Below are 21,228 nucleotides of genomic sequence, written 5' to 3'. Positions count from 1 at the left end.
ATAAACTCTACCTTCCAAAAGTTTCTTTCATCTATTTTATAACCACTTCCTGCCATTTATTGTCCCTTGAGATTCTAACTCCCTCTCCATCTTCAGTCCCCAGTTCTAACCACTTTGTGAGCCCCCAAGTGTATACCTTCATCAATAAGCTTTTGTCTCTTGCTAATCTGTCAGTTTAATTCACATGCCCCCAGTGACATAACCTAAGAGGACAGAAGAAAAGTCTTTCCTCCCCAGCACTAACAGGTGAAGGGGATGGTACTTTGAAGCAGAAGAAAAATGCCACAGTTTTTCCTGATACCTGGTGGCAAAGGTTCTCCAGTTTTCATGTCCAGCAGAACCCCCGAACCTATGGTTAAACCCTGGTTCTGGGGCTTTACCCTGAACATGTCTGATCCTTTGAGAACCACCGTAATGCAGATAAGTAGACCAAAATTTGGGGGTCGGGGATAAAATGACCTCCTTTTCATAGTTTTCTGTGTCTGGACTTGATTCTGAATTCCAATTTTAAGTTTATTATTTGGCTGCCAAAATGAGGGGAGATGTTCTTTTCAATTTGACTGCATCTCAGTGGGTCAGCTGCCCAATGGCTTTTTGAAGAGGTTGGTTGAGGAGACACATAGCCTTCAAATATCAAAGGCAATGAGTTCGATTTGAAATTCAGAGTTTTTGACTGCAAACAAAATGGTGACTGAAAATGAGTTTTCACACAGACACACCAGGCCTTGAAACCCATATTCCTTACCTAGACAAACAAAATGCTAGCTTAGGAGTTACTAAACTGGCATTATCTTCTTAACTCCCCTGGGCAGGCTGTTTCCTCTGTCCATGAATCAAAACAGAGTTAATCACTTGGGTGCTAGGAATTGTTCACGAAATGAGAGATGTGTGTGGAGTTTTCAGTTCTAGGATTTTTTTTTTCAACCTGTTAACTTTCCTTTTAAAGAATTTACATTTGGTTTTATTTGGCGTAAAGCATGTCACTCAAACTTGATTTGATTTTTTTTTTTTCCCCCAGGCCAGGTGTGGGGAAGACTGGGGTTGGGGGTGATTTTCCAGAATCATAGCAAAGATTCTGTCCTGCAGCCCCACCCCACCTGCCAGGAAGCCTCTGGGCAGGGTAGATGATCAGTGAATGTTCCTTGGCTTTCTGTTCCGTTTGCCTTTCTCTGCCTGGTCAACTATGCCAAAGGCGTGAATGCCAAGCGCTGACTGAACACCTACCCCAAACTTCTGGGGGGCAGCGTTTACATTAAAATTGGCCCAAATCCATAGAAATGATTAACCAAGGTCTAGAGGCACAATCCAGGGGAACCAGTATGGCTTTTTCCGGGTCTCTATGTTCTGGACCAGGGGACGTGGAAACAAACAAATCCACCTTGTTCTCCAGTGCTCTCTGACCATTGTCTTCCTAACAATCATGCTTTGTGCCCTCAAAGCTACACCTTGAAACAGCCTCACCCTAAAAATGGCTTTGGAAATAAACCTTTTGAATGATCACAAAAATTGTACGTCAATGGCATAACTTTTCTAGACTTCAAATCCTTTGAATTCAACATTCTCCCCCCGAAACTTTGCATGGGGACAGCTTTCTCTCCCCACTTGCTCTCAGAAGGGCATCTGTGAATGGGGTGAACCCCAAGCCTGGAAGCGGGGTGTCTTTGTCTTTATAAAGTGCCCCGTGTCCTGCAGATGCTTCCTTTGGGAGCAGGAGCTCTCCTATGTGATGATAACATCCCATTTTGTCCTCAAAGGAGGAGTGTAGCGTGAAGACACATCTCGTTTAAATATAATTACTTTCCCCCTACACTGCCTCCCCATCTGTTTCTCCAAATACTAAATAAATCTGTCCCTTCCACACAGGTCCCATCAAAATCACAATCCCTGGGGGAAATCTCTGTTCTCCCTTCACCCCCTCATTGTGGGGCTGCCCAGAACCCATCAGGCCCCATCCGTTCTCCAGGAGAATTGCTCTCTGCGGCTTTATGAACCGGTGACACCAATTGTCTCGTCCCTTTTCACATGAGACCTGGAAAATCGTTTTTTGCCTCTACACAATGGATCATTTTGAAAGACCTTTGTACTCTGGTTAGACCGCCAGTCACTTTGGAAGTTGCCATTCGTATGCAAAATATCCCCAACTTTTGCAAGAGTTATGAACTTTTACAAACGTTCGTTTCTACCACGGTCACCTGGAACTAAAGGGGCATTCTGTCACAGCCTCCAATGGGCTACAGCCTGGGCTCTGGCTGCTGAACCGTGTCCTGAATTATTATTCTGACATGCTGCTTCAAGGCGCTAGAGCTGACATGCTAGCCCTCTGCCTTCTAGCACCATTGCCTTTCAGTCTCACAACAGCTCTTCTGGTCAGGAGCCATCATCATTTCCTAAGAGAGGCGGGGGTATGTTGAGCACCCGGCCACACAGCTGGTACCTGGAAAATGGAATTTCCAGCCGATTTCAAAGCTTCTGCTCTTGCACTGGATCACTTTGAAAGACCTCTGTCCTCTGGTTAGAAAGCCAGTCACTTTGGAAGTTGCCATTCTTATGCAAAATCTCCGTGTCTCCTAGAGCATGCTGTTTTTGTGGGCGAAGAGGAGGGAAGGTGGATTCTCATGGGTGCAGTCATTTTTAATCCTGTACATCTGCATGAGGAGGCTGGCCCTTGGGTAGCTGTTCCCCAGCATCAGAAGCTGAGGCTTGGCTCTGGATGCTGCAGCTGGGGCGTGAACAGGAAACCAAAGCTTGATGTTAAAGTTTGTCAAGGATCTTAGAGGACAGATCATCACCTGTGTCCACAGAGATGGTGCTGAGATATCAAGGGGGTGGGAGGAACATTCTGTTTTAATTTTATCAAAATTGGAGGAGGAATTTTAAAGAATGTGAACCCCTGGCAGGTGGGAAGCTGACTTGGATTTATGTAGCAGCCACAAAGCTATCGCATCCCCTAAGAAATGACTGACAAGCTTCCCCCCTTGGTCCTACCATACTTCTGCTGTTGTGTTCGCACCCCACCCTTTCATATGGCCCCCCACATCTCCCAGCTTTCAGCCTAGGGTCTCTTCCCCCCTCCCTCCTGGAACTCCTTCCTCAGGATCTGTCTTGACCTTTATTCTCCATCCACAGATAAAATAGCAACCCTGAACTGGCAAGAGCCAATGCTTTCAGACAAAAGGAGAAAATCCAAAGGCTGCATCTTTTTACCCGACAAAGCCATTGTAATGCCACCACTTTACATTTTGCACGGATTCTCCTTGTCTCACAGCATTATTCTCTTTTGATAATTATCACACAGTTATGAAATGTGAGTTTTGGGGGTACAACTGTAGGGGAGAAAAGGATTTTTTCTTCCACCCTCTTAGGTTTGGTCCCTGGGGTCCTGTAAATTAAACTAACAAAGACAGCTCACAAGAGCAAATAGGATTAGCAAGAGAATATCATTGGATGTTAATAATTTTTATGTGCACTTGGAGTTTCACAAGAAAGAAGCACACCTGAGAGCTTAGATATAATTTCAACAAAGAGCAATACATTTGTGGAAAACTGACAAGACAATGGAAAAGGGGCAGCATTTGTGCAAAGGTAAATGTTTGGGGGAAGGCAGTGAAGGTGGGGGCTATTTCAGTGAGGTGTGTTCTTTGGATTCAAGTCTAGGAGTCATTTCTTTTCCTCTTCCTGGAATAGGAGAGGGAAGTGGGGCAGGGGCACCTTCACCAAGGAACCTTTAGGCTAAAAGGAGGAGGGGAGAGCTTTCTGTGCACCTGCTGCTTCTCAGGTACCTTCAGCTGAGTCCTCCCACCGCACTGGCATATCTCCATGTGGCATACACTCACCCGTCAGCTGCAGACAGCACATATGATCATGGACCCGTGTAGTGAGCAGGGGGTGTGTAACAGGTGCTACCGTCTGGGTTTGTGTGACCGCGTGTGACACTCACACAGCACCACAGTCTTCTTCTCAGAACACATCCCCGCCAGGAGTCCACCCTCATCCCCTTCACAACTCCAGAATCGTGACCAACATTTCGTTCTTTTTTCTTTTTTTATTAATGAATTTTTTCTATATCATTTTAGTCCCCATAGTGCTCCCACCACCATGTCACCCGTGAACCATCACTGTATTCCCTGCGGCTCTTTCCTCCCATTTTGACCTCTCTCCTTCCCCCTGCCTCAGATCTATGGTCAGCTCGCTAGTTTTGTCTTTTTCTTGACCTTTTGTTTGGTTTCTCTATATTCCACATAAAAGTAAGACCGTTCAATATTTACCTTTTTCCTCCTGACTTATTTCAGTTAGCATAATCCCTTCCAGCCTCATCCTTGTTGCCACAAATGGCATGTATGAGTTTGTCCTTTTTGATTGCTGAGTAATATTCCACTGTGTAAATATTCTACAACTTTTTGATCCATCCATGGATTTTGGGGCATTTGGGTTGTTTTCACATCTTGGTTATTGTAAATAGTGCTGCAGTAAACAAAAGAGTGCAGTTTTCCTTTCAAATTAATGTTTTGTTTGACCAGCATTTCTTGACAAACAAGAACACTTAGTACAAGCAAGATACTCACTAGTCCGGGGATGATTGAAAGAGCCAGGGTTGAATGGGTTGGTGGGGTTCTGAGCAGACAGGTCAAGGGACAGGGAGCAGTGGTGGCTGCAGCTAAGACTTAGAGTCATCCTGTTTGCTGGAATTTTGAGTTCTGTGAGGAGAACAGGGAAGGGAAATCAGTTGGGAAGACAGACTGGGGTGAAATCAGAGCACCGTGAATGTCGTGCTTGGCTTTGGACTTGGCGTTCTTGGCAGTGCTGGAATAGAACAGAACTTTGCTTCAGGGACAGTAATTATCAGCAGCATCCAGTGAATTAATAGATGAACCTTCACAGGAAGCCCTTATAGAGATCCAGGTGAGAAGCAGCCTCTGAGGATGGAGGTGCCAGCTCCCACTCTCCAGCTGCCTAGGGTAGATGATCAGGAGGGACGTCAGATCCCCACCTTGTTGGGAATTTTTGCTTAATGCTGAGTCGGTGAGGTGCAGGCCTCTAAGCGTGCAGTTTCTGTAGCTTCCAGCAGCCCCTTCGAGCAACAGCAGATGATGCTTTAACTTAGTGCTGCCTCAGGGCCCCGCTCAGAGTCCGCTCACTTGGTTATAAGTTCATCTCAGCTCTGGAGGGACAGACAGCCACCCCCCAGGGGAGACGAACCCCTGACTTCCAGGAGAGAACTGCATGATCCTCTTGAAAGTGAGGCCCCAATGATAGTTTGGGGAACATAAGCAGCTGCCTCGAGGTCACACAGCTGTGAATCACGGGTTACCAGAGGGCTTCGACCTATGGAAGCCTGGAGCTGGGCTGCTTGGCCTGACCACCGGGAATTTAGGCGAGGGAGTGTTCTGTTACTTGAAGGTCATAAACATGTCACTCAGCATCTGTTTACTGAGCCCTCACTATGCCTGCCACAGGCGTGGGTGTGAGGAACACAGGGTGCCCACAGGGGGCTCTGGGGCTGTGCCCTCCAAGCCCTGCTCCCACGTAGGATAAGAGTCCTTACCACAGAGGGGTGTTGTCCCTAATTTCCCAGGGCAGGACTCGACTGGGGACTTGGCTGTGTGTGTCAAATTCCTCAGCTCCCACCCCCACCCCCCTGGGCAGGAAATTCAAAGGCAAACATAGAGCGGAAAAGTTCTGTCAGAAACAAGATGGCACCGGGTCTTAGAACATTCTGGAACCTTGTGCTCGCCACTACGGAGGAGGCCACACCTTCACTTGGGTTGGGAGGAGAACTGCTCATGGCTCCCTCAGACCTTTATTACCCCACCCACCCCCACCCCATGGACCTCTTTCTCAGTCATCTGTTCCCAGGAACTGGCCTGCCCCGACCCTTGCTTTGGCTGGCTGATAGGGTTCGCTTGAGCATAGCGCAGAGGGCTTTCCCGATCGGGTGGAGGAGGAGAGAGCTAATTTTAACTGCCGTCTGTCACATCAAGTCGGATTTTTGTTTTTATTGTAATCTCCACTTAAAAATAAACCAGAAGCCATCCAAGTGGCTGGATTCTCCAGAGGCAAAGCAGGGAAGCCGAGAGGCCTGGGCTTGGAAGCGTGTCTCGCTCCGGCGGCCGGCCAAGCCCGTGACCTTGTCTTCCCCTTGCCCGGCACGAGCAGGTCTGCTGAGCTCCAGGAACCGCAGGCTGGCACTGTGCGCACGCCCTGACCCTGGCCATGTTTCGTGTGACCTGGACAGTGTTTTATTTTCTAATTGCATCAGAAGACCTGTAAGCCGGGCGGGCCCTGGCTGCTTGGCCACCGCCCCACCTCCACGCACGCCAGGGCCTCTGCCACATGCTTCTCGTGGGCCTGGCACTCGACCTGGTGTGCGCGCGCGGGGGCTGCCTTCCATCTGACGTAGACCGAGAGCTGAGCTTCTCCCTGGCTCCAGGTCCTCTCTGCCTGCCCTTGCCTTGCCCTTTGGGCCTGGGAAAAACTCTTTCTTCCATGAAAAAAAAAATCACATTTGGTGATGAGGCAGAAAGCAAGGGCGGAGCCACTGCCAGGCCTGGGGCCAGCAGCGTTGTAAGCTGTAATAGCTCAGTGGGGTTGTTTGTAGTGTGTGAATGCTGCTGAGGGGATGTCGGTGCTGGGCACAAGGGTCAGGAGCTAGACGGTTCTCAAAGTGTTCCTGGAACACCCAGGAACGGGCTCCCCATGCACATTCCAGAACCTGCCCCACACCCGCCTAACCAAAATGTCTGGGGCCTGAAATCCCATCTGAAGTGGAAGGGTAAAAACTGTCCTCCCTCCGAGTGTTAATGCTAAGATTAAATGAAGTCATATTTGCCAAGTGCTCTGCAGTGGCTCTTCAACCAGACTCATCAGAATCGCTGCCTGAGGGCGCTCTCAGTACAGGCCTGCAGGCCGGTGAGGGCCCTGCCTGTGTGAGGCTCGGGGTGGGACCCACGCTTGAGAACCGTGTTCTGGAGATGCTCCCCCTGGGTGAAGCCATCAGGAGGGCTGGGGAGGGCGGAGAGACAGGGACTGGGGTTTGGCAGCGTGTGGTCCCTGCTCAAGCAGCTGTGTTGGGTGGCGACCTGAGGGGAGGAGGAGGGAGCTGCGCAAGGCTCCGGGTCTCCAGGGAGGGTGTACTGGCATAGGTGACAGCACAGCAAGGGTCCGGGGTGGACCTGGGGGATGAGGGCCAATGTGGCAGGTGAGGAGGTGGGGGGCCGGATATGGGAGGGGCCAGGATCACTCACTTGAGGCCTCGGCTCCTCTGGGTGCAAAGGGCACCCCTGACGTGTGAAATCTTTTATCACCCAGGGTCTCGATTCTACAGCGTGGCTTCGTAGGAATTAAGTCCACTTTTGGGTAAAAAAAGAAGTAGTTCTCATGGGTGAATTAAAGTTTTTCTTTATAAAATAATTCAAAGCAGAAAATTATGCAAGATAAATGATGTGATGAGAAAATCAAATCAGGCCGTGGCACCCCCTAATGAAAGAATTAGTATGGTCATTGGTGATCAGAGGATGCGGAGACCAGTAGTATAAAGGTGAGTAAGTGAGCCCAGGATGGGGATGGGTGCGCCACCCCCTGAATCTGCCCATCAACCTTCCAGGCTGGTGTCATGCCCGGCGACAGCTCTTACCAGCCTGAGTCCATCCAGCTCAGAGGTGAAAACAGCCCAGGGAGAGTAACCACAAAAAAGCATAACTGTCCAGTGTTTCAGCAAGACAGTACCTGGAGTAAGAGTCGGGGATGGTCTTTCCAGTGTTGAGAGAGCACCTAAGGGATGGGCAATAGGTGGCTCTCGCTTAGACCTCATGTTTTAAAAAGAGAACCATAAAGAGACGTTTTGGAGATGATTGAATAATTTGAATAGAGTAGGTATTTAATATTAAAGAATTTTTTAATTTTTATTTCAATTTTAGGGGTTACACTATTGTTCTTCCATATGAGCACATGTTCCACTCACCCTCTACCAAGGCCCCCAAGTTCATTGCCCACCTGCCTCTCTCCCTTTTCCCCTTCCACCTTCCCCCTGTTCCCTTTGGTAAACATTATATTCTTTTCAAGGTTTATTCTTGCAGTAACTTGCCTGTGTGGTTTTTTTTTTATATTTATATTCCACAGATGAGTGAAAGCATCTCATATTGGTCTTTCACCTTTTGACTTATTTCACTTAACATAATTACTTCAAGTTTCATCCATTTTGCCCCAAATGCCACTAGCTCATCTTTTTCACAGTTGTATAATATTCCACTGTATATATCATCCTCAATTTCTTTATCCATTTGTCTGCTAAAGGGCACTTAGCTTGGTTCCATGACTTGGCAATTGTGGACAGTCTGCTGTGTACATAGATGAAGATAGATCTTTTCATAATACAGTTTTCTCTTTTTCTCTCTCTTATACCTAACAGAGGTCTAGCTGCAGCATACAGAATTTGCAGTTTTATTTTCTTAAGAAATTACCATATCATTTTCCACGTGGGCTGTACCAACTTGCCTTTCCACCAATAGTGAATTAGAGCTCCGTTTTCATCACAACCTCACCATCATTTGTTAATTCCATTCTTTTTGATATGGGCCATTCTCACAGGGGTGAGTTAATATCTCATTGTGGTTTTGATTTGCATTTCCCTTGTAATAAGTGACGTTGAACAATTTGAGAGGTAGTAATTTTGCTCCATGTGATAATGGCATTGTCTCTAGGAAAATGTCCTTTTCTACGAGAGACATGAATTTGCATGTAGAAGTGAAATGACATCATTTCAAGAATTTGATTGAAAATAGTACAGGAAACAGAGAGAGAGAAAGAATCAGAAGAACCCACAGAAGCAAAATATTGATCATTGCTGGTTCTAGCAGATGGGTCGTGAAGATTTACAATATTAGTCTCTCTTTCCTGTGAATATGTGAACTTGCAAAAGATCAATTTTGTTTTGTTTTTCTTGATGCAGATGCAAGAGAAGATGGGAAGGTCAGAAAGTGAGGAAAAGGAAGACTGTGTTTAGAAAGACTAAGTTGCTAGTAATTCTTTCCTGCTTAGGAAAAATATGTCAAAGAATGAAATACATCTTTTATGTGTGTTTAGATGTGATACGGCAACAATACTATGAACTCATGTAGATACACAGCCTGTCCACCATCACTGCAGACCCTAACTTCTCGATCGATTGCCAAGCTTGTAAAATAAGGACTATCTCAACAACACTCTTGGTGGGGAGTAAAATTTGGGTGACAGTTCCCAGCCCTTGACATTTGCATGTACGCTGTTGTGGGTCAGAAGCAGAAGTAATTTAGGACTATTTAATGCAGCTGTACTCCTGAGGTTGCAAATCTGAAGCCCTATGAGGCTTTTGTGTGCTCAGATGCACAATTACGCAGTCATGATTAGTCGATAGTGTGGTTTGGGTGAGGATTGACACTGTTCCTTTGGATCAGCAGCTGAAAAAACCTGGACAGTCACTCTCAGTGTCTGTCTGCCCCTCCCCCTGCTCGCCCAGCTTGGAAATGCTCAGCTGACTTAAAATGCAAGGATGTGAGGCTATCCTGATGTTTGAAGTTATTTCTCTCCTTGGGTTCTCCTGCTGTTATGAAGTATTGAGAGGCCAAAGTTAGTATTAAGTTCTTGAGCATCAGGTACTGGACATTATTAGTCATTGGTTTTATTTATTTATTTTTAAATATTTATTTATTTATGCATATAAAAACCAGGGTACAGGCCAGAAGTGGGGGGCAGGGAGAGGATTCACTAGAGACAGAGTGGGGAGCAGAACAGGCAGATTGACTGCTGAGGGGAGTAGTGGGCCAGACAGGAGCGTTCTGCTGCACCATGTGGGTCACCTCCCTGGCCAGGGATTGAACTCCTGCTGCAGTGGCTGCAGATAGCCTCACAGTGCTGTGCTCAACCCCTTGCGCCAGCAGGGAGGCCCCAGTCACTGGTTTTAAAACAGAAGAGATTGCCGGGCAGAAACACTAGTGAGCCTTTTGGTCCCTGTTCCCAGTTTTGAGTCATTATAATGTTAGTTACTTTAAAAAAAAAAAAAAAAAGGAGAGAGAGAGAAGAAAAGAAAGTAATAGAAATAATGTATTATCTAGAAAGGAAATAATATACTATCTGAACTTAATAGCTCCAATTGAATAGGTGGGTCTTAGGGTTGGTAAAAATTCCCCCAAATTTATTTGTGAGGATGTGGACCACGCCCAGATGGGCTGACTGGCCTCGCCTCCCTGCAACTAGACAGTTCATCGCTTAACAGATCTCTGAGCCCCTGCTCCAGCCCCAGGCACTGCCTCAGGCTTCAAGAGCTGTGACCAAGGCCCAGGGACCTCTGCTCCATGGAGCTGGGAGGCTGGTCCCAAGGCCTCACCCATCCTGCCTGCAGCAGGCGGGTGGCGCCCCCAGCTTCACTTCCTACCCTGTTCCTTTTAAGTGTGTCATCTTGGACAAATCACAAGCTTCAGGGTTCTCTTGTGTGAAACCAGCATTGAAATAACTCCTTCATCCCAGGGGTGTTGAGCCAATGCAACGAGCTTAATGCAGAAACGATACCCGCTGAAGGAAGGGTTTGACCTGCAGCAGGGGGTACTCAGCTGCTAATACTCAGGCACTTCTGCCTTGTTCACCAACTATCGTCCAGTGCGCGTTCCCAGCTGTGATTCGCAGGAAGTTTTTCAATGTCCATTTGTTTTACTTTCTCTTGCTCTCAACGAAGAACACAATTCTTTCAGTTCCCCTTGACGGTTCCTTTAAGTTGTCAGGTCCTAAGTTCAGAGAAAGTTCTCTCTGGGAAAGAGGAGCCTTGGAGTGCTATGATAATAGCAGCCTTTTACACTCATACCTCTATGCTATTTGAGTCTCTGTGACTGACAATTTCAGGCCTTCTTGCCCTGTAATAAGGAACTCCACAATCATATGTCCAGAGGTCCATTTTTTAGGATCCCGGGGGTCCTGTGTCCTTGGCCAGGACAGTAATTAGTGAGTGGTACACTGGCTTCCAGGCTTGGCTTGGCAAGTGTTAGGAGGAGGGTAAGTGCAAGGGAGGGAAGAGAGGCTCAAGGTTTCCAGCAACCACAGTGGAAGCTTCTGCCTCCCCCTTGCTGTGGAGGAGGGAGGGAGGGAGACCTGGAGAGGCTCAAGGGCAGCTTAGAGGGGCCTCTGGTTGGCCTCCAAGTGGGCATCAGCAGCCCTGAGCTGATCCAGAGCCAGTGCATGAGTGAGACAAGCGACACTGTCAACCTTCTGTCTCCCGGGTGATTGAGAGGAGCGGTGGGCCAGCAGGCAGGGCTTCCTTCTTGATTGGTGGTAAGGGCGGTGGGGAGAGGAGAGGGCGAGTGGGCTGTTTGAATGGATGGGGAGTCTCTGCAAATGGCAAGGTTTCATTCCTTTTCGAGATTTTATACTTTTTCAAGGTTTTTTTCGTGGCTGAGTAGTATTCCATTGCATATACACGCTGCGTCATCATAGAACATATATAGGTATGTTCTGAAAAATGCATCACTGGGTGATTTTATCGTTGTGCGAATGTCACAGAGTGTAATGCACACACCTAGATGGTAGACCCCACTGCACACCTGGGCTACATGGTGTTGCCCCCTGCAACCTCTGTCTTTATGCAGCCTCTTGGTAACCAGGTGCCATTAAGCAACGTGTGACTGCATCCCATCTTCTTGATCCAGTGTCCCTCAAAGGACATTTTGTGACGCTTATAAATAATGCTCCGAATCGGGTAAAGGGGATCCATTGTAAGACAAGGGCTGGCAGCTAGGATTTTGGTGGTGATTGCATTGCAGGGTAGACAGATGTCAAAATACACTGTTAAATACCTGAAACATGTCATGCCATAAAACAGTGTTAGAACAATTTTAAAAAGGGGGGGGTGGGAAAGAAAAAAGAAGACGGGGAGGTTGGAAAACCATGTGCATCCTGCTCTGCCTGTTCTGTGCTGAACCCCCCACCAGTCCTCTGTGCGGGTGCCCTTCAGTGCTCCCCTTCAGGGGGCCTGCGTTTTGATGGGGTCTCATTCCTCAGGCTATTCCAGGAATCGCATTTAATTCTGGTGCTTGAATCCAGTTTGGGGGCGGGGGGACACTGTCTATCCCTGAACCTCACCCTGAGCGCATAATCTGGGTCCAGCCAGAGTGAGTGGGGGCGAGGCAGCAGGGATGTGCAAGGGCTGGCTCTTCCCATCAAGGGCTCTCGAAGTATAGCGTGCATTTAAAACATGTTTACATCCTCCTTGCTGAGTCTTGGAGAGGGGTGTGTGCTTCATTCAGCTGATTCCCCTCAATTCAGACTTCTCTGCTGCTTTCCCTGGAATCTCCGGTGTAAGCAGAAGAGGGCTGGGGTGCTGTGCGGTAGAACGAAGCACTATGGGGCTGGCGGTGGCAGGAGGAGAGGACACAGCCTCCCAGCGCCTCCTCCTCAGTTGACGAAGCCTCCCTTGGGAAGCCCTTCTCTCCATGCTGTTTGGCCAGCTTCCCCCCGATAGCAGAGGTCCCCGATAGCAGAGGCTATTGAAAACTAAGAATCCTATCCCACAGGGCTTGGACACAATCGCGTTAGTCAGTCCTGACCAAGTTCTGCCTAAAAGAGTTTCAGCCCCACATGGAAGAACTTAATTCACTAGTTAGTCTCAGCTCCATGATCCCCCACCCCGAGTCTCCTGGGGTGGCCTGCAGCCTGGCCAGTGGCCAGCAGCCTGCAAGGTCACCAGATCCGTGCCAGTGTGCGGTGGCTAGATTCTTACCTGCTTTCTAGACGAGGAAACAGGGGCACTAAGAGGGTGATTGGCCTCCCCCAGGCTGCAGGGAAGGAGTTTCGCCTTCCCCTGTGGCCCAGAATGTGGGCTCAGCATCTCTCCTGCAGGGCGTGATTGCTTCTGCTCCAGGTTATATTATCAGCCAACAGAAAACCCCGTAGACTTGTCTCAGAGAGGCTCAGAGCTCTCAGCCTGCTGCCTCTGCCGTCAGTCAGCGCACACGAGGGTTGTTCGCATATACTTAAGGAATAAAGGAATAAGAAGGAACGATCTCTTACCTGCTACAGAATGAGGGGACATGTCTTTTAAGACTGGTCCTAAAAGAATTTTTGTTGTTGTTCAATAACTCTATTTCCCAATATCAGTGAGTGTGTAGGTCTGTGTATGGGTGGAGGTGGGGAGTCATGATAGCAGTCAGTTTTCTCACAGATTTTTTTTTAAAGATTTATTTATTTATGCATACAAGAACTGGGGTACAGGCCAGAGGTGTGGAGGGTGAGAGGACTCATCAGAGACAGATTGGGGAGCAGAACAGGCAGACTGACTGAAATACACTGCTGAGGGGAGCAGCGGGCGAGACAGGAAAGGTCTACTATGTCATGTGGGTTGATCCCTGGCTGGGGATCGAACTCATGCCGCAGTGGCTGCGGGTAGCTTCATAGTGCTGCGTCTTAACCCTTTGCACCACCAGGGAGGGCCTTTTTTCATGGGTATTTCTGGCATGCAGTAAAGCAGAGGTGACTCGTGCCAGCCCCCAGCGCGCACAGCTTAGCCTCTTCCCCAGCCCTTCCTGGGAAGCTTCAGCCTCAGGGTCTCACCACACAAGGTGGGATTTGAGTCCACTCATCTGTGGTGTTGGGAGCTGCCGGTCAGGTGCCCACCTATGGAGGAGCCCGCAGGCCACAAATCAATGGACTCCTGTCCGCAGCCAGGAGAAAGCTAGACAGAGGTGGATTTGCTTATCTTACAGCTGAACATTATGTGTTTGTATTTTAGTTAGAAATACAGCCAGGAGTATCATCTCTAGATCAGATATTGTGTGTATTTCCTAGATTTACTGATTTTTATTTCTGTATACACGTATATAAAAATGACATTGTGTGGGCTGGAAGTCCTAAGTCATTACTCGGCACTGAGTACCTGTAGAACGTCGGGGCGATGTCAAATCCCTCAGGGTGAACTTAGTGCCTTGTGTCACATGCTGATTCCCCCAGGGCACACCTGACACTTGACAGTGTTAGAAAGCAATGTGACTTCAAGTTAACACATTTTTTTTAAAGATTTATTTATTTATGCATACAAGAACTGGGGTACAGGCCAGAGGTGTGGGGGGGGTGTGTGTGAGAGAGGACTCATCAGAGACAGAGTGGGGAGCAGAACAGGCAGATCTACTGAAATACACTGCTGAGGGGAGCAGCAGGAGAGACAGGAGAGGTCTGCTGTGCCATGTGGGATGCTCCCTGGCCGGCCGGGGATCAAACTCGTGCTGCAGTGGATGTGTACAGCTTCATAGGTTGCGTCTTAACTCCTTGTGCCACCAGGGAGGCCCTCAAGTTAACACATTTAAAATTGTTCATCTAAGCGCTGGAAGGGATCATGCTCAGCGAAATAAGCCAGAAAGAAAAAGAAAAATACCGGATGGTCTCAGTCATAGCAGGAATCTAGAAAACTTAAATAAGGGACCAGGAAAATGAATAACTATAAGAAAGTGAAAATCAAAATCAACAAAAAACTATGAACCAGAGACACTCTATGGGGGGTGGGGAGCGGGGAGGGGAGGTATTGGGGTCAAAATAAGGGGGTTGCAATTGTATGGGGAATATAAAAATAAAATTTATTTAAAAAAAATAAAAAATAATAAAAAATAATAAAATTGTTCATCTAGCAATTAATTCAAGAAAAGAACATTCGGTCCTCCCTGGTGGTGCAAGAGGTTAAGACGCAGCACTATGAAGCTGTCCGCAGCCACTGCAGCACAAGTTCCATCTCTGGCCAGGGAGCTACCCACATGGCGCAGCAGACCTCTCCTGTCTCACCCGCTGCTCCCCTCAGCAGTGTATTTCAGTCAATCTGCCTGTTCTGCTCCCCACTCTGTCTCTGGTGAATCCTCTCACCCGCCATACCTCCAGCCTGCACCCCAGTTCTTGTATGCATAAATAAATATTTTTAAAAAAGAAAAAAGAAAAGAACATCCCTCTGAACATGGGAGCAAGCCAGCAGGTAGGAGCCTGCCTTAGGTGTCGGCTGAGGCGACGCCCACGTCCATGGTGGGAGCAATGGGCATGCTCCCGGGAGACCTTGTTTCCCTCTGGAGCAGCCTCTCATGCCACCTCCCAAGTAGCCAGTTGCCCCACAGGTACGGGGTCACTGGGCCATGCCCACAGCTCCTTGTCCGGGGGTCTCAGGGAGGCTGGAGTCAGCGATAGAGCCACCTGGGCCTCAGCAACTTCCCACCTGTCGGCCTCGCAGCCATTTGGCTCATTTCTGCTCTTTGTGCTTTGATGCTACTTCCAGGCAGGGGGTGTTAGAAATACACCCCCTGGACCCCAGCTTGTGAGCTCATGGGATTGGGGAGCTCCCCAGTGCACTCCCTTTTCAGATTGCCCTTATATTCCCAGGGTACCAGAGCCTGCCCCCTGAACTTCTAGCTCCCCAAAGATAAAAGCCCCCTCGCTGTTCTCTTCCTCTTGTAGAATTTACAAAATCCTCTCTGAACTGTATCTTCATGTCTCTCCCCTGCACTTCAGCTTCCAACTTTCTGCCCAGCTCCCCTCTGCTGGCAGGTGCTGAGGCTGGGTCCTGTCTAATCTGGGGACCCCATCAAAGGTTGACAAGGGGAGCAGAGCTGTGCCAGCCATGGGTTCTGGCCAGGCTGCCCCTTGAGCTCAGCCATAGCCCTGAGGCGGGCATCTGTCCAGGGCGGCCTGGGCAGGGAAGCAGGATGGAGGTGGAGGGACAGTGCAGTCCCTCTGGGCAGGAAGCTCCTGAGACAGAGCTTCCTGGGGGGCCCCGTGTCCTGGTACGGGTGCAGGAAGCCAGGAGGAGAAGCACAGGAAGACTTTCCTGCACAGCAACACGAGCGCTCTTGTGCAGGCAAGTCGGCAGGTCTGGAATCCCAGGGGCTGCGGGACGCAAGGTGAAGCTGCCACTCAAAGTGGAGTGTGTTCTTCCTCCAGGAAGCCTGGGTTCTGTTTTTATGGCCTTGCAACTGATCAGAGCACCCGCCCCAATTATCTAGGACATGTTCCTGACATAAAGTCAGCTGAGGTGGACTGGAGCCGAATGTCAGCCCTTGGCCTGGCTGAGTAGCTGGGAGCCATGGATGCAGCGACACAGCAAAGTGGCCCTGCAAGAACCAGATGTGGGGCTGAGGGGGCCCCGGGCTCTGGCCATGCTCCCCTGGGGCATCCCCTGGGGCATCTCATCCTGAAGGTGCATAAGAATCAGAAAACTGGGTCCTCCCTGGTGATGCAAGGGGTTAAGACTTAACCTATGAAGCTATCCACAGCCTCTGCAGCATGAGTTCGATTCTCGGCCAGGGAGCTACCCACATGGCACAGCAGACCTCTCCGGTCTCACCTGCTGCTCCCCTCAGCAGTGTATTTCAGTCAGTCTGCCTGTTCTGCTCCCCACTCTGTCTCTGGTGAATCCTCTCACCCACCCCCACCTTTGGCCTGTTCCCTAGTTCTTGTATGCATAAATAAATAAATCTTAAGAGAAAAGAAAAAAAGAAAACTTCTGAAAAAGCTTGCCAGACTCAGGAATCCTAAAAGAATTTGTACCCTGAACCCGCATTGCAACACCTCACAGAGGGACCCCGGGTCCCCAGCTATGCGTGCTTGCGCAGCCGAGGGCCCCCGTTATCACAAGCCAAGCACCCGGTTCCGTGTCAACACGTGCTGTTTGTTCTCCCGCCCTGGCGCTGTCTCCGCCCAGCAGTGTGTATTCAGCTGCGGAAATAGCTCTGAAGCCCCCCGGGAAGGCGTGAGGGGCAGCCGCTTTCACGATAGGGGTTTGGGATGTGGTTTTCTTGGAGCCCCTTAGTTCTGCTGCTTCATTGCCAGATCATTTCTCGTTCTAAGAGAATCACCAGCAAAGAAGGAGTATGAGTCACCACGAAGTGATCACGCTTTTCTAGTCTATTAGAACAAACCTCGGTCCTGCCCCGAAGCTCCGCAGATCCGGGGAATAACACAGGTTAGGTGAAACCAACGTGTGACTTGGCAGAAACTTACTACGTGTGGTTTTCATACATGATGTTAGGTAAATGCTAACCCCTGGCTCGTGCTCCGTGCTCGCGGCCCATTGCACACGGGACAGAGGCGCCGAACGCAGAGATGACCGATCCGAGGTCGCGAGGACGGGAATTGAACCCAGACCCTCACCTCCAGAGTCCAGGCCTGGTAACCTCGATTTCAGAGGTCTGGACGGGGCCCACAACAGGAAATAACTTTATTTTTGAATCTAGAATGACAGTTCTATTTATTTTTAATCTTTAAAAAGATTTATTTATGCATACAAGAACTGGGGTACAGGCCAGAGGTGCTGGCGGTGAGAGGATTCACCAGAGACAGAGTGGGGAACAGAACAGGGAGATTGACTGAAATCCACTGCTGAGGGGAGCAGCGGGAGAGACAGGAGAGGTCTGCTGCGCCATGTGGGTAGCTCCCTGTCTGCCCAGGGATGGAACCCGTGCTGCAGTGGCTGCGGACAGCTTCATAGTCCTGTGCTTAACCCCTTGCGCCACCAGGGAGGCCTTAGAATGATAGTTTTAGGACTCTTCTCTGCTTTACATAATGAAGGGGGACGTGGCGGGGGGTACTGAAAGTAAAACTCTCCTAAGGTGTCTTGGGTTGGCTCTGTTGGCAAAAATGTGGCTCTGAAAGGGTGTGACGTAGCTTTGGGATGTCCCGTGGCTAGTGCAGGATCCCCACCTTGTGCCTCCAATGTCAGCAACCCTGGCCAGGAGCTGGAAGCGTCTCCGCAGTCCCCACTGCTGCATGGCTGGGGGCAGCCCTCGGAGCAGCAGACCCTGGAGCAGCTGGGTTCGAGCCGTCGTGTTCTGATGTATGCCTTCCTCCCCGCCACTGCTGCAAAGCTGGTTTCTCCTCCTCCAAAAGACACGTGTGCTCCATGGTGAGCCAAAAGCGCCTGCAGTTCTTTGATAATTGCTTTTTTCCTCCTTTTCAACATCTTTAGAGCCACCTTCAGAATGCAGTGGGTGGATTCGGTTTGGAAAGAACCTCTGGTGAGTCAGTGCCGAAAGGTTACAACCTGCAGGTGTCACACCTGCTCCACACGTAACCGGCTTTGTTTTCCTATCGCCCCGACAGGAACATGAAGTAAAACCCCTTCTTCCATCTGCTGGAGGGGTTGACATTTCTCTATCTGCAACAGAAAAGCCCTGCTAGGGTTTCTAGCAAGAGCAGCAGTGGAGCGGCAGAGAGGGTGTTCCGTATTCCGTGCTCGTAGCGGTGTGTCTGGGGGGGATTACACGCTTTGGGGCTGCGTGGCAGCCGGTGGTTTCTGAGCATCTGATGAGGTGCTGACTCTGGCGCCTGTGTCTCCAGCTGGCTCCCAGGGCTGCGGCTGCTGCCCGAGCCCGTGCCAGGAGCCAGGGCCTCTCTGAGCCGTGCTCTGGACAGAGAACCCTGCAGGAGGAAAGCTGACCCGCACTAATCGTCGTGCACACAGTGACTATGATTTATGCGCCATCACAGCCTCGCATCTGCAGTAGGGACTCGGGGAGTTCTGGTCTGGGGCTCTTCGCCATCCAGGAATGATTTTCCTTTGTCCTCTGCAAACCTCCACCCCTCCGTCTGGGAAGCAGCCCCTGATCCCCTGTGTGATACCCATTATGGGTGGATCAGAAGTTGGGATTAATCATGCCAGAGGGTCCCTGTGGCAAGAGAATTGAGGTGTTTCCCAATTTACTGTTTCATGAGATTGAGTAGAGGGAAGTGGGGGGCACAGCGGTAGGCAGAGCCTGTTGTACCTGCAAATCCGAGATGCTGTTCATCTCTGACTTTGACGGTTCCCTGGAGGGGGGCAGGCGCTTATGTGCCCACCCCACACAGCTTGTGGGGAGCCTCAGGGTGCTGTGCTCACGTGGGCTAAGGCAGGGACCCCTTCCCAGAGCTGCCAGTCTACTTGTCTGCTTAATGGCACAAGGGGTTAAGTCGCAGCACTAAGAAGCCATCTGCAGCCACTTCTGCATGAGTTCGATCCCTGCCAGGGAGCTACCCACATGGCGCAGCAGACCTCTTCTGTCTCCCCACTGTTCCCCTCAGCGGTGTGTTTCAGTAGATCTGCCTGTTCTGCTCCCCACTCTGTCTCTGGTGAATCCTCTCACACCCCCTCGCAACTCTAGTCTGTACCCCAGCTCTTGCATAAATAAATAAATCTTAAAAAAAAAAAAAAGGAAAGAAAAAGAAAGTATCCTTAATGCTGCCTACTACAAAGGAACAGCAAACCCCAGCTGCGCCTTCTAGTAAGGACCTTCTCGGGGGGACTCAAGCCGGGGCTCTGTGTTGGTCAGCACTTGGCACTGGTTTGTCTTGTGATCGTCCTTATCACTCAAGGTCAAATGAGGAGCACAGATTCTCGCAAACAGGAGGGACTGTGGTGTCCTTCCATCCCGTGGATGCTGGCAAAGGCAGACACTGGTCTGGCTCTGGAGCTGGAGGTGCAGCCAGCATGCCCCTGCGAGGGCATGGTCTGGGACAGGGACAGAGAACAGGGTGCAGCCGTGCCCGTGTCCCAAAGGGCAGAACCTCAGTGCGGAGGAGAGCTTTTGGGGAGACCACGACAATGTGATCTGAATCTGTTTTGTTGTTTGGTTTCTGTCCAAGCAGATAAGCTGCTCCGTCTGTCATGCTCGCTGTACCTGGAACTCGGGGTCCCCAGGGGCTTGGAGTTGGGGCCAGAGGCGGGTGGGGCAGAGGTGGGGTGAGCCGGAGGACAGGCTGCCTGCCCTGAACTGAAGAGTGGCTCTTTGTGCTGCATCACAGATGGGAGGGATGGCAGCAGGCAAGGCGGGAGCAGGGACCCCCCCGGAGCAGAGGGGGCTACATGGGCTGAGAACTGCACCTCCGGGGAGGCAGCACGTCCTAGCTCAGGGCTGCTCAGAATAATCAGGGTCTCATGCTCTGTGTCATTTGCTCTGTGAGCCTGAGTACAGTGGGGGCCTGGCTCACCCCACTGTAAGAGTCAGGAGGGAAGGCTCGGGGCGCTGGTGGCTCCCCATTCCACAGGGCACTCACGTCTCCCTTGTCTCTTCTGTGTTGCAGGAATAGAGCTGTGTCCCCCGGGAAAACGGTTCATGATCACGATGGTGGCGAGCTTCGTGGCTATGGCCGGCCAGTTCCTCATGCCCGGCCTGGCCGCCCTGTGCCGGGACTGGCAGGTGCTGCAGGCCCTGATCATCTGCCCCTTCCTGCTCATGCTGCTCTACTGGTCGTGAGTATCCCCTCCACTCCCCCCCAGACCCTTCCCGTGGCTATGCTGTGTGTTTCGGGGGCTTTCCTGTCTTTACAGAAAACGTCTTATTTTAAACTTGGCATCTGGGGAAGTACTCAAACATAAATGAAATGAGTGGACTGAGCCCCTTACTGGGACTCAGTGTTTTCACCTCCCCCCTCTCACATGCCTGCTGGGTCATTTTGGTGTGATTTTGGTGAATGGATTTGCAAATGGAGGGTTCTTGCATTGGGAGGGGAAATACAGAGCTGTCAGAGGAGGGATTTAGAAAAGCCCCATCAGGGAATTTCACGGGAACTATAACTGAGATGAAAATGCATACGTTGTACAAAAATGAAAAATGATATAAAATATATATATATATAATAAAATATCTTTGGGGAAAAAAGGAAAAGAAAAGAAAAGAGAAAAGAGAAGAACAGAAAAGAAAGAAAAGCAAAGCCCACCTCCTCTAGATCAGGGACAGGCAAACTCCAGGGCCAGGCCAGCCTCCATCTGTTCTTGTAAATAAAGTTTTATCAGCATAGGGCCATGCGCACATGTGTGTTACATCTACATTGGCTCAGGCTGCAGAGAGAGCAGGTGCCACAGCAACCATGTGGCCCACAGAGTCCACCCTGCCCCCGACGAGACCGATATGAACTTTAGAAACATGTGCAACATTTGGCTTTTGATTCAACTGGCTGACTTTAGAAGAAAAACAACTAAGCATCTGTCTAGGGCATGTGACCTGGTCATCAAGATTTTTTGTGAACTCCCCAAGGGATTAATGCTCAGCCAAGGTTGAAAACCAGCACACATGGACAGATGTTTGGGGGCGGGGAATGATTTTCCTGTCCTTTTTATAAACCACTCTCTTCTCTCTTTCCTGACACTCTCAGCCCCTCGCCTGCCAACACCCTCACTTCACCCACAAGTAGGAGATTCCATGGTGTAGACACTGCACCGGGTTCCCAGTCTGTAGTCACTAGTGAAAAACAAGTGTTTCTTTTTCCCTCCTA

General features: G+C 49.8%; 1 protein-coding gene across 2 annotated transcripts in view; it reads left to right on the top strand.

Annotated features, from left to right (window-relative positions):
- SLC22A23 (solute carrier family 22 member 23) overlaps nucleotides 1-21,228 on the top strand; it is a gene marked incomplete at its 5' end in the record, with an annotated part of 145,609 nt that overhangs the window by 97,696 nt on the left and 26,685 nt on the right. For both annotated transcript variants that reach the window (XM_084228920.1, XM_084228919.1), the window contains one exon: nucleotides 20,038-20,206. In XM_084228920.1, coding sequence (XP_084085046.1) covers nucleotides 20,038-20,206 — 169 coding nt within the window. The remainder of the gene's footprint in view (nucleotides 1-20,037; nucleotides 20,207-21,228) is intronic.

This window comes from Talpa europaea (assembly GCF_964194135.1).
Source record: "Talpa europaea genome assembly, chromosome: 2".
NCBI classification, from domain to species: domain Eukaryota; kingdom Metazoa; phylum Chordata; class Mammalia; order Eulipotyphla; family Talpidae; genus Talpa; species Talpa europaea.
This window is presented reverse-complemented; position numbering and strand designations above follow the sequence as displayed.